We start from the raw sequence: 12,142 nt of genomic DNA, 5'->3' as shown, positions 1-12,142 counted from the left end.
AGCATGACCAACCCCTTACCCATCCATCACGGCAAGAAACGTCCTGTTCAGCACAATTCAGCACAATCCCCAGCAAGAAGGAATGAGGAGGAGGGACATGTTTCCATTCTGGTATAGACTTTCATGTAAACGTCTCAGAGCTATCTGGACAACAAACAACGAGAAGCAACATTTCCTGAAATTATTTTTCTCAAGGTTTACTTTATGTCTGGAGCACCCAGTCATGTCATTCCCATCACTGCTAAGACTCACCTCACCAGGAATGTGGTTTGTTCTAGTCACTGACCGACAAGTAGGGAAGATGCGTGTGTCAGGCTCCCCTCACTCACTCTTTGAGCGGCAAGACCATGACTCCTGGTGTTCTTTGTCTGAGGCCATTACTTAAGCAATATTAAGGGTTTCGCCATTAGGATGGACTAGTTTTTATGAATGAAGGTGGTCGTTAAAGGGAACCCTTGCTAAGATGAAGGCAGGAGACCAGCAGTGGGTGCTCTCCTGTCTAACCCCTGGTCAGCTGTACACACAAGAGGAAAAGAGCTTCAAGTGGACACAGCTTCACTTCCCCTGCCACAGTGAGAAAGCTTTACTCCGCCCAGCAACAGGCCAGCCAATGAGAGACAGCTCAGCCAATGAGAGATGGTCAGAGCTCAGCCAATGAGAGACAGTCACAGCTCAACCAAGGAGAGACAGAGCTCAGCCAATGAGAGATGGTCAGAGCTCAGCCAATGAGAGACAGTCACAGCTCAGCCAATGAGAGACGGTCACAGCTCTAACAATGAGAAGCCACCATCTTCAAAAGACCAGTTTCCCCAAATTGACTTTGTTTTGACAGTAAGCCCTCCCAACTCTCCCCTTTCCTGCAAAAGAGTGGCCTCTCTTTTGTTCTCTGGATTTGCCATTTCTCGCATGTCCTCATTTGCAATTCTTATTATTCTGTATAAATCCATTTTTGCTGGTGAAATAACCAGCAGTTAAGGTTTACTTACTTGGTGTCATAAACTGTGCGTGTTGGAAGAGTGTTGGCCTTTGGTCCAACTAAAGCGTGGAATCAGACTGTTCCTGCCTGGAACTGTGCTGGCCTTTGGACCAAGCCCTTTTGGGAACAGCCTGTTCTATTGAAGCAGTGGTTTTTAGGAATTTCTTTTTGTTCTAAAGAACCCAAGAAATGGGATCCCAGTCATAACAATGCTTTGAGGGCACCCCTCTGGTTTTATGTTTAAAAAGTACAGTCTCTCCTCATGCACATTTCTAATTAAATGGACTAACTTTATCAGAAGTAACTTAGAACATCAATGGCCATGACTGGAGACTTCTGATCTCCCCAAACTGACTCTTACAGAACCAAAATTGGATAGCCATGGCTCTAAAATTGTCAAAAGCAAATGGGATGCCTATTTTAATGGGAATTTTGGTTTCCAAACATTATCAGGATCTTAAGTTGCTCTCTGCAAAAATCAATTAACAGAAGTAAACAAACCATTGAAAGGTGTCAAAATGGCTTCTGAGCCACTTTCCCCTCCCCCATCTTGTCTCCAGACAGGTGGCAGCCACATGATGTGCAGACCAGGCCTCCAGTGCCCTCTCTCTCCTCCCTCTGCTTTCTCCCCGCCTCCTGTGTACCCCCCACCCTCTTTCGAATCCTCCCACTAAAGTTCCCTTTTTCTGTTTCCCGCCCCAGTCCTTCCTCTCCTGAACCTATCAAAATGGACCCCAATGGGGATCTTAATAAACCCCAATAAGGTTGGGGTTTAATAAACTTGCCTGGACTAAGGCTGAACTGCAAGCGAGACTTTCCCCAAAGTGATGAAGTATCCCCATAGGTGTGCTGAAGAATTTGTTATTCAAACTTACCAACCTGGTTTCTCAGATTTATACCAGTTAGCTCATGTGCTTCTTGGTGAGGGCCAGACACACACTGGATAAAGCTGGCCCAACAGGAACATTAAAGAAAGTATCAGGGAAACAGAAACCCATGTTTCTGCAGGGATGCTATATCACTCACTGGAAATACTACTGAGCAATTGTAGGATCTTTCCTTAAGCCTGTCGAGTGGAACAAAATTCAGACTTGCATGCAAAAACCTGATGGACCCTTTCATGATGATCGTAATGGACTCCAAATTGTCCTTAAAGAAAATTCTGGGGGTGCATGGGTGGCTTAGTCAGCTAAGTGTCTGTGTTTGGCTCAGGTCATGAACCCAGGGCCCTGGGATTGAGTCCCTTGTCAGTCCCCCTGCTCAGTGGGGAGTCTGCATCTCCCTCTCCCTCTGCCTGTCCCCCCCGACTTGTGCTCTCTCTCTCTCAAGTAAATAAATAAAATCCTAAAAAAAAAAAATTCTCGATGAACTTTAGGTACTGAATGCACTTAACTCTATTTATGGGCAGAACTGAGCTCTTTCTCTTTTAGGTAAAAGGAACCAGGGTGTATGGGAATCTATGTCCACTCCAGATTTAGGTAATTTGACAGACAAGCTCTTCACATCCTAGATGAGTCACCAACATGAAAGACCAATAAATTCCCAATTTTCACTTACGGCATATGAAAGCCCACTACATGAGATTTTAAAAACCTGCACTTTCTGCTATTACTGCAAAGAGCCAGGACAGTGAAAAAAACTTGGTTACAAACAAGCACTCCAGGCACCTGCATCCCTCTAGCTGGCTGTTCCAATGTCCTCCTCATTCCCAATTCCCTCCTATCTGTTAAACTTTTGGCTTAAAGGGACAGAAAGTATCAAATTTTGCAGTTTGCTCAAACTCAAGATCAATACTTAGGGTAGTCCTCCCTCGTAAGCAGCTAATGTAACCACCTCCGCATTGGGAATGAGTCTCTGTCCTTGTTGACACCAGAGCTACACTCCTGGTGGCCAACTCCCTGATGGAAAGCAGCCCCTGCCCACAAGGACTAAAACAGCTCCAACAGTGGGGGCCTCTTAAAAATCTCCACAGGTTCCTGTCTCTCAGCCTATTCTTTTCGTCTAGGCCCTTGGAGAGATACCTTCTCCTTAGTTACTTCTCCTCTATTCATGTGTGCACCTGACATCTCTTAGAAAAGTATCATGCCAGAATTTGATTCCCTCAAACGGGCAAATAATTCCAGAATTTGGCAGCAGTGATCAAAATAATCAACCAGGGGAAGTACACGACCCCATGGCCTCTTTTCTACACTCGGTCTCTGATGGCACCATAGCAGAGCCTGGGAACACTGGTCGTTGGTTCCTATTGGATCATCTACCTTGTTCTTTATGGGCAACATGTTCAACTGATATTGGCAGAATCCACAGTGTACCTCCGATCAAGATAAAATTATATCTTTCAAAATCTCTTGGCAGAACAAGACAATACTCTATAAATAAAGATTCCCTTCAGGGCATCAAGACCATGATAGAAGTTTAAAAGCCTCAGTGTCTCACGATCCCCTCCGCTATGCCCTGTAACACCATTTCCCTCGTGAGAAAACCCAATGGCTGACAATGGAGGTCTGTCTAGGACCTCTCAGCAATAAATAACATTTTCATCCCTCCACGCTCTGTTGTTCCTAACCCAATGGGCTGACATCCATTGCCACTGAGAGCAAATTTTCCACTGTAATTCATCTATGCAGTACATTTTTAGTATTCCAGTTGGTAAGTGTAGCCAGTTTTTCCTTTCACTTGGAAGCACAGAAATACCCCTGGACAGTCATGCCCCAGGGACCCACAGAGAATTTTCTTCCTTTTCACAAACCGCTAAGGTTGCTCTGGGTGACAGAGTTTTTTGCATTTCTACTTTGTTACAATATGGAGATAATTTCATTCTCTGCTTCCCTTCAATGGAGGACACCATCTATCTGTTAAACTTTTGGCTTAAAGGGACAGAAAGTATCAAATTTTGCAGTTTGCTCAAACTCAAGATCAATACTTAGGGTAGCTGATCTTAGAACCAGACATTTGGATGCAGGCAAAACCCCTCATGACTGTTTAATGTGGACACATCATGTTTTGACTTCCTATGGCATTTTACATGTCACTCCTCTAAACAATAAAGAGTTTTCATAGTTTACTGATGTGTCTTTTAAAAAGGATGAAAATAGTAAATAACAACTTGGGCATGCTATTCCAAATTCTCTTTATGATTTTATTTTATAATATATTTTTTTAAGTTATCCCTATACCCAGTGTGGGGCTCAAGACCAAGAGTTGCACGCTCTACCGACTGAGTCATCCAATCGCCCTGCAAATTCTTTTGAAGGTCCTAAGGCAGCAGTACATTTCCCCTTGACAGCCAACCCAATAGATGAGTTACACACTCTTACTTGGCCATATACCTTATCCAAGGGTAAAACTACAAATATTTAGTCCAATAGTTGGTATGCCTTTCGGGTACCTCAGGACTGTTATATTGTGGAAACAATGATGGGTTTTTACCTCCAATGTGGATAAAACTGAAGAGGCTCCTACGTCCAAAATTAACCAGATGCCAACTTTTAGCCAGGTGTTCTGGCTAATATTAAGGGTACTGGGCACTCCAGACATGATCTCCTGGGGGCTAGAGGAAAGCACCTCCCTGGTATTTCTAGCACAATCACTGATCATGGAAATAAACAGGCAAACCTGAAACATATAGTGCAAAGGGATGTTCTTCCAAGCCACAATTTGGAAGAAAGACCACAGACATCAAAAGTTAGTCCCAGATAAGATAAACCAGTAAGAGAATTTTAACTGTTAAATAAAAAGAGAGAACTGAAGTGAAAATATATCTTTCTTTTTTTATTTAAGATTTATTTATTTTAGAGGGGGGGAGAGGCAGAAGGGGAGGAAGAGAGAATCTCAAGCAGACTCCGAGCTGAGCACAGAGCTGATGCAGGGCTTGATCTCACAACCCTGAGATCACAACCTGAGCTGAAACCAAAGAGTTGGATGCTTAACCAACTGCACCACCCAGGTGCCCTGAAAATATATCTTTCAATAATAAAGACTGAAAAGAGGTGATATAGAATCAGGAAACTCCAGTATCTGCAACAGACAACATAAAAGAACTTTCAACAGTACAAGTCTCGTGTCATGATCATACACTAGGAACATTTGGAATGTATAATTCAAGAAGTCTTTTTCTAAAATTATATAAAGTTATATTATCCTCACCACCCCAAACAGACACATTCTTATCACCCCTGGGTCTAAGAGACATTGTAATGGAAAAGAGACATGTTTCACATAACCATGTGATTACTCCAAGTCTGAGGTAACAAAGTATATGTTGTAGAGATGCAGAGGACAAAGGACACTGACCATCATTCGTGTTCACATCAGCGACATGAACTAGGAATTAAGACACTTCGCATCTCTATCAAGGAAGAGGCACTTGCAAAAACAAAACCATGTTTATAACAATGAAACGGTTTCTGTCCCGTCAGAATTTTCATGAACAATATATGAAGTTCTATACTGGAAGTCTTCCCAAAATTGTGTCCATTCAGGTTCATCTCCAGTGTACTGGGTGGCATCTTAAAAACGATTTTAAGGGAGAATAAATGCTTTCCCACATCGTTGTCTGTGCTCCCAGATTGATGAGGTACCTGAAGGCTTTTCCATGGTTAAGTTCATAGGGTTTCACATCACTGTGCTTTTCACATGTGTCCTCGAAGAGAAGAGGGGCAATGGAAGGCTTTCTCATAGTGCAGACATTCATATGGTTCTGCTCTAGTGAGTGTCATCACACATACTTGCAGGTCTACGGGACACTGGAAGATCTTACCAGAGTCCTTAGAGTCAAAGGGATACTGTCCACTGCGCATCCTCACATGTTCTTGAAGGGAGCGGTGACTAGTGAATGTCTCTCTCCCCAGTGTGTTTCTTCATATGCACTCGAAGGGATGAGGAAAACTTGTATGCCTTCCCACACTCTTTACATTCCACGCGTCCACCCTCTGTGTGTGTTCTCACATGTACTAGAAGGGTGTAGCGACGAATGAAGGCTTTCCCACACTGCTGACATTTATAGGGTCTCTCCCCAGTGTGTGTCCTCACGTGTTCTCGCAGGTCTGAGTTATACCTGAAGGTCTTCCCACATTGCTGACATTCATACGGTCTCTCCCCAGTGTGCGTTCTCACATGTCCTCGCAGATTTCCAAGATGTCTGAAGGTCTTCCCACATTGCTGACACTCATAGGGTCTTTCCCCAGTGTGTGTCCTCATATGTATTCGCAGGTCTGTGCGATCCCGGAAGGCTCTGCCACACTCCTTACATTCATAGGGTTTCACTGTGCTGTGCGTGGTCATGTGACGTTTAAAATGTTCACACTTCTGGAAAGTTTTCCCACACTCCACACATTCATAGGGCCTGTCCCCCGTGTGTGTTCTCACATGTACTAGAAGGGAATAGTGACCAGTGAAGGCTTTCCCACAGTGCTGACATTTATAGGGTCTCTCCCCAGTGTGTGCCCTCATGTGTGCTCGCAGGCCTGAGTTATACTTGAAGGTCTTCCCGCACTCCTGACATTCATAGGGTCTCTCCCCAGTGTGTGTTCTCACATGTTCTCGCAGATTTCCACGATCTGTGAAGGTCTTCTCACATTGCTGGCATTCATAGGGTCTCTCCCCAGTGTGTGTCCTCACATGCACTAGAAGGTAGGCCTGACGAGTGAAGGCTTTCCCACACTGCCCACATCTAAAAATTCGTTTCCCAGTTTGATTACTTGAGTAATCTTGAGAGTATGAGAGGCAAATGTAGGCTTTCCCATAGTCTGTACAATCACTGGGTTTCATTCCAGTGTGAGTTCTCACATGACGTGTAAGACAGGAGTGATACATAAAGGCTTTCCCACACACGTCACACGCATGGACTCTCTGTCCACAGTGACCTCGCACATGACCCTGAAAGGATGAGGTGTGAGTGAAGGCTTTTCCACACTTCTTGCACTCTAAAGACTTTTTACTACTGAGACTCTTCAATTCTCTCTTCAATCCTCTCCCAGTGTCCTGACATTCATAGGGTTTCCTTACAAGGTCTGCGCCAACATGAGGGCTAAAGCTCAAGACACAGCTACAGGCTGGCCCACATTCCTCACAGGGACTAGGTTTGTGTCCAGGATGAGATCTTCCTGGGTTCTCAGGGAAAGAACCATCTGCGAAGGCTTCTCTACACTTAGTGCATTCATGGGATTTTTCTCCAGGAGGGCAATCCTCATGCACAGCAAAACTTGTAATCTGCCTCATGGTTTCTCCACATTGATTACCTTCATTGCTTTCACAGACACGCTCCACCAAATGATGTCTGTTCAAAATAGGAAGGCACACTGTTAGGGAATAATGATTATAACCAAACTCTTTATTAATGACCTATTGATGTTTATTAATGCTTATTTACATAATGGCCATTTTCAATGAATGGGCATGTTTGTGGCACTGTCTCCATGGTAACAAAGAGGAACAAGCTTAATGCACTGGCTAAGGACTCAAATATAGTCATAACACTCTAGGTTTCTCAGATAATAGTTTTTCTCACCATTGTTTCCAACTGAACTGTTTTTCAGATGATCAGGATCTAGAATGCATTCATAAAAGCTTCATTGTATGAAAATTCCGACCATACAATTGTTGAAGTATGTTTTCAGCTATTCTCTAATTTCAAGTTGGTCTCACAATCTGCCCTGACCCCCTTCTCCTGCAGGAGTGTCACTCACCTCAAATGCCCCTCCTGGGTTTGGGTCTGATCTCCACTGTCATGGAATTTCCGGTTTTCTCCAAAAACAGAACACGAATCATTTCTTGCAAATACGACTATTTTCTCTTCACTGGGTAACTCATTCTGCAAAATATTCCGCTGAGTCCTCGATGCACTCCTTTTATCCTGACTGGGACAAACTGCAAAAATTGGTAGCATAATGTAATTTCTTGGGAATGATCTGATGTTTGAAGGTAAGAAAATAGACCATATGTCGATTTCTATTCATATACTCATCACAAAATGTAAATGAAGCTCATCAGGAAGAATGGACAAGTGACCAAAGAAAAATTCTGAGGACCCTAGTGATTTGGGACTTTGGCAGTAAGAGGAAAAGTGTATGAAGGGCAGCACATTTACTCAGAAATACTTCAAATTGATGGAGACTAATGTGGAGGTAAGTATTATCAGAAAAGGAAAGTAGAAAGGACCTGGGCAAGATACACCCACACCCTACCTCTGTTAAGAGGAATACAGAAAGGCTTGCAATGTGGGTGAGGATGAATGAACGGTCCGACTTGGAAGCCAAGGGAGTGACAAAATCACCCTTCTCGAATAAAACTGAGTCATGTTTCTTTTTTTTTTTTTTTTTAAAGATTTTATTTATATATTTGACAGAGAGAGACACAGTGAGAGAGGGAACGGTGCAGGGGGAGTGGGAGAGGGAGAAGCAGGCTGCCCACCAAGCAGGGAGCCCGATGCGGGGCTCGATCCCAGGACCCTGGGATACTGACCTGAGCCGAAGGCAGACGCTTAACGACTGAGCCACCCAGGCGCCCCAACAAATAACCTCCTCTTGCCTCGCACATATACCAACCCAGGGTGTCCATCAACCTTGATTAATCCAACCAATACAGAGGTATGGATCCTACCCTGGAGAAGACTGGCAGATGGATTTTTACTCAGATGCCACCCTGCAGAGGATACAAATACCTCCTCTCATGCTTCTTGACACCTTCAGAGGGTGGATAGACGCATACCTGACATGGACTGAAAGGGCAGTTGAGTAGTCAACAAACTTCTGCATGAAATTATCCCCTAATTTGGCCTCTCAAAGTCACTTCAGAGTGACAATGGACTCTTCTGTTGTGGCCACCATAGTTCAATCTGTCTCCAAAGTACTGGGTATCAAATACCACCTTCACTGTGTTTGAAAGCCACAGTCCTCTGGGAAAGTGGAAAGGGCCAACCACTACCTAAAAGGTATTATTAAAAAACTCACACAAAAAACATCACTGAACTGGAAAGAAGCCCTGCCAATTTCCCTTCTCTGTAGTCATGTAGCTCCCAAGGAGGCCCTGGGTTTGAGTCCTTTTGAAGTCCTCTATGAGCAATCCTTCTTACTACAGACCTCCTGGTAGAGCCAGAGACTCTAGGGATACAAAGTCATATTATCTCTTTATCCAAATTTCAACAGGTTTTAAAAAATACAGCCTAATAGTTTCCACTATCCAACAAGAGGCACCTTCTCTATATGAACCTAATGAACAAAGTCTAATCAAGGTCTGAAAAGGGGGCTTCCCTAAATGCCAACTAAAACCTGTGTGGAAAGGGCTTTTCCTGATTCTTTTATCTTCCCCTACAGCCATCGAGGTACCAGGAGTCCCTGACTGGATCCATTGCTCCAGAGTCAAACCCTGGAATCATCCCCTGGCAAATACCACGGATGCCTATCCTGTGATCTCTTCAAAGATCTAACATCACTCTCCAAAAAGATTCCATGACCTACAAGTCTTCTCTTTTTTTTCCTGTGTCATCTTATTAGAAATAGGGCTTGCCATAGCCATCGTTTCCTTTTTATAACTCAACTGTCTTCTTCACCCACTGGCCCAATGGTTGCTAATCCCTACATCCAGGGTCTTCACTTCCCTCTCTGCCTTAAAATAAAAGATTTAATAACAAGGGAACACCTGCGTTCCTGGGTGATCTGTCCACAAGTGCTTACAATTATACCCTTACTCACTTTATTCCCCTCACTCTAGGAGTTCTCCTAATGTTACTCTTTGGACCACAACTAATCAGCATGTTGCTATTCTTTGTCTCCTCCAGGCTACAGGCCATCAAGCTCCAACTGGTCCTCATCCAAGGATATCAACCTTTCGATGCCTACAACTTCTTCCCTTTCGGAAGTTCCTTGAAAGACACCAAGAGCCACCACCACCTTCTCTCCTCGATACGCAGCAAGTGATGGACTCCCCAGACCTTCACAATACCCCGCACAACACAAGCTTGAAAAAGCCAGACTGGTCATCACCCCAATTCCCAATGATTTGGGGCCAATCTCTTGAGGGGGGAATGGAAGACAGTCAGACATGAGTAAGGAGGGATAAAGCAGGTGCTGGTCACACCCTCAGAGCCACACTGGAGGCCACATTCACATCTATAAAATTAGGGAGTCTCAGACGTGGACCAAGACTAATGAAGAGTCAATTTAACACATGAAACTTTGTTTTCACAGAAAAGGTATGTGACCCCAGGTAGTTTCCATGAAGGCTTGGACCATGGCTGTCTCTTCTTCAATATATCCCCATTCCTCCGCCCCAGTAAGATCAAACTCTTGTAAGAAACGTTCATTCCCTAAAACTCTAGTGAAGGGGTGGAGCCGTCCTTACCCAGCGAGGCCAGGTTCCTGCAGGTCTCCAGCATCACATCTCTGTAGAGCCTCCTCTGACCACGATCCAGCAAAGCCCACTCTTCCGGGGTGAAGTCCACAGCCACATCCGCGAAGACCACCGCGTCCTGAAACATCCCACGTATCCCTACTGCAGCAACGCTCCCTCCTCACCCATGTGCGTGCGAGGACTGGGGGGGGGGGTGACACGCAGGGAGCCACACTCCATTCCTAGGACCTGAGTCACACCCGTGTGGGAAGTGACAACATGCGAGCACATCCGCTGCCGCGCATTCAGTGATGGGAGGGGCTGGGAACCCGAAGCAGAGGGAGACGACAACGGCTGATTCAGACTTACATACACCCAAATATAGGCTATTTTTGCTGACTCAGAGCAGATCTGAGCACTCCAGTACGGTAAAGAATGGAAAATGAAATCCTCATTCAAACAACACAAAATCAGACAGCAAACACATCTTTGACTTGATCAAAGATGATTACTGCCTTGTCAGCTCCAAGAACTTGAACCAGAATGTCAGGATGTTGTGGACACTTGACTTGAGCAGATCCCTCCTTGGAAGGCAACAAGGTCAAGGAGCCTGGTGCAGTCCCCTCTATCCCCGCAGAGGCAGACACGACCCTTTCCCTGGATCAGGTGGACTGTGAGCATGGACACGGACCAGGGACCTGGCACACCTGGTGCATAAGAGAAGTTCCAGTTCTGGAAGAACCATGGAAGTCATCAGGGCCTCAAATATATACCCCAGTGCCCAGAATTCAAGGAGAAGGGCACCAGGAAGAAGAGCCCCTGAGGGATTGATGGTAACAGAGCCCAGGGTTACTTCAGCAAACGGGGAGGGGGGGGCATAACGTAGGGGCTGCTTTCAGGCAACAGGCCTGAGGATTGGAAAGATAAGCAACAAGGCAAAGGGCCCACAGTGACTACACAGCTGAATGCTAACAGGCTCATTAAGTGACCTACCTGGAAATGGCCAGAGGCCCTAAGTAACCAATGGACTTCTTACCAAAGTAATGCACAGTTACCAAAACAGGGAAAATTCCATAGGATTGCATATCCCTTCACAATCCCCCATTACTATAGCCCCTCATCACTACCTCGTGGCAGACAGACTCTCCTCTGCTGTCCTGCCTGCCAACCCTTGTGGTGTATTCAATAAACTTCTATCTCCTTCCGTCAGCTCCACCTGATCAGGTTGCCCCACATTTGGTGGTCTTTTTTTTTTTTTTTTAAAGATTTCATTTATTTATTTGAGAGAGAGAGAGAGAGAAAGCGTGTACAAGCAGGGTCAGGGGCAGAGGGAGAAGCAGACTCCCCACTGAGCAGGGAGCCCGATGCAGGGCTCGATCCCAGGACTCCGGCAGACACTTAACCGACTGAGTCACCCAGGCGCCCCACATTTGGTGGTCTTTACAGGGACCATCTGACTTGCGGGGCTGGGGCTCTGCCCACATCCTCCGGGAATTTCTCAGGACTTTCCTTCAGTGATCCGACTCCAGTACTCCTTGGGGAACTGACGACCTTTGGGTGATGTTACTCCTCAATGAGGATCTGAAGCCCTAGAGGGAACCCACAGGACCACACTTGCCTGAAAGTGTGAGGGATTTCCCCTGTTGCCCTTGGGGAGGGGACTCTTCCCTCCCTCTCCTTTCTCTTTTTGGCCATCAGCAGGTCTAACCTGAGTATTCTTCAGATAACTGAAGGTCTCTGGCCCACATCTGAGAGGGTGAAGGGACCCCTTTCCTTGCGTTCTCACTCTGTTCCCAATGTGTGGTCCAGTTGGCAAGGGCAGCTGGTCCAGGGCTAATC

General features: G+C 45.4%; 1 protein-coding gene across 1 annotated transcript in view; it reads right to left on the bottom strand.

Annotated features, from left to right (window-relative positions):
* The window catches only part of LOC110594075 (zinc finger protein 555-like), a 44,877-nt gene extending 35,387 nt beyond the window's left edge, over positions 1-9,490 (bottom strand). The window contains exons 1-3 of the mRNA XM_021705524.2: positions 9,433-9,490; positions 7,663-7,843; positions 5,924-7,253 (exon numbers count right to left, since the gene is read on the bottom strand). Coding sequence (XP_021561199.2) covers positions 5,924-7,253; positions 7,663-7,843; positions 9,433-9,490 — 1,569 coding nt within the window. The remainder of the gene's footprint in view (positions 1-5,923; positions 7,254-7,662; positions 7,844-9,432) is intronic.
* Positions 9,491-12,142: the final 2,652 nt, after the last annotated feature.

Source organism: Neomonachus schauinslandi, chromosome 1 (assembly GCF_002201575.2).
Source record: "Neomonachus schauinslandi chromosome 1, ASM220157v2, whole genome shotgun sequence".
Taxonomy (NCBI): domain Eukaryota; kingdom Metazoa; phylum Chordata; class Mammalia; order Carnivora; family Phocidae; genus Neomonachus; species Neomonachus schauinslandi.
The sequence above is the reverse complement of the archived record's forward strand: the minus strand, read 5'-3'. Positions and strand labels throughout refer to the sequence as shown.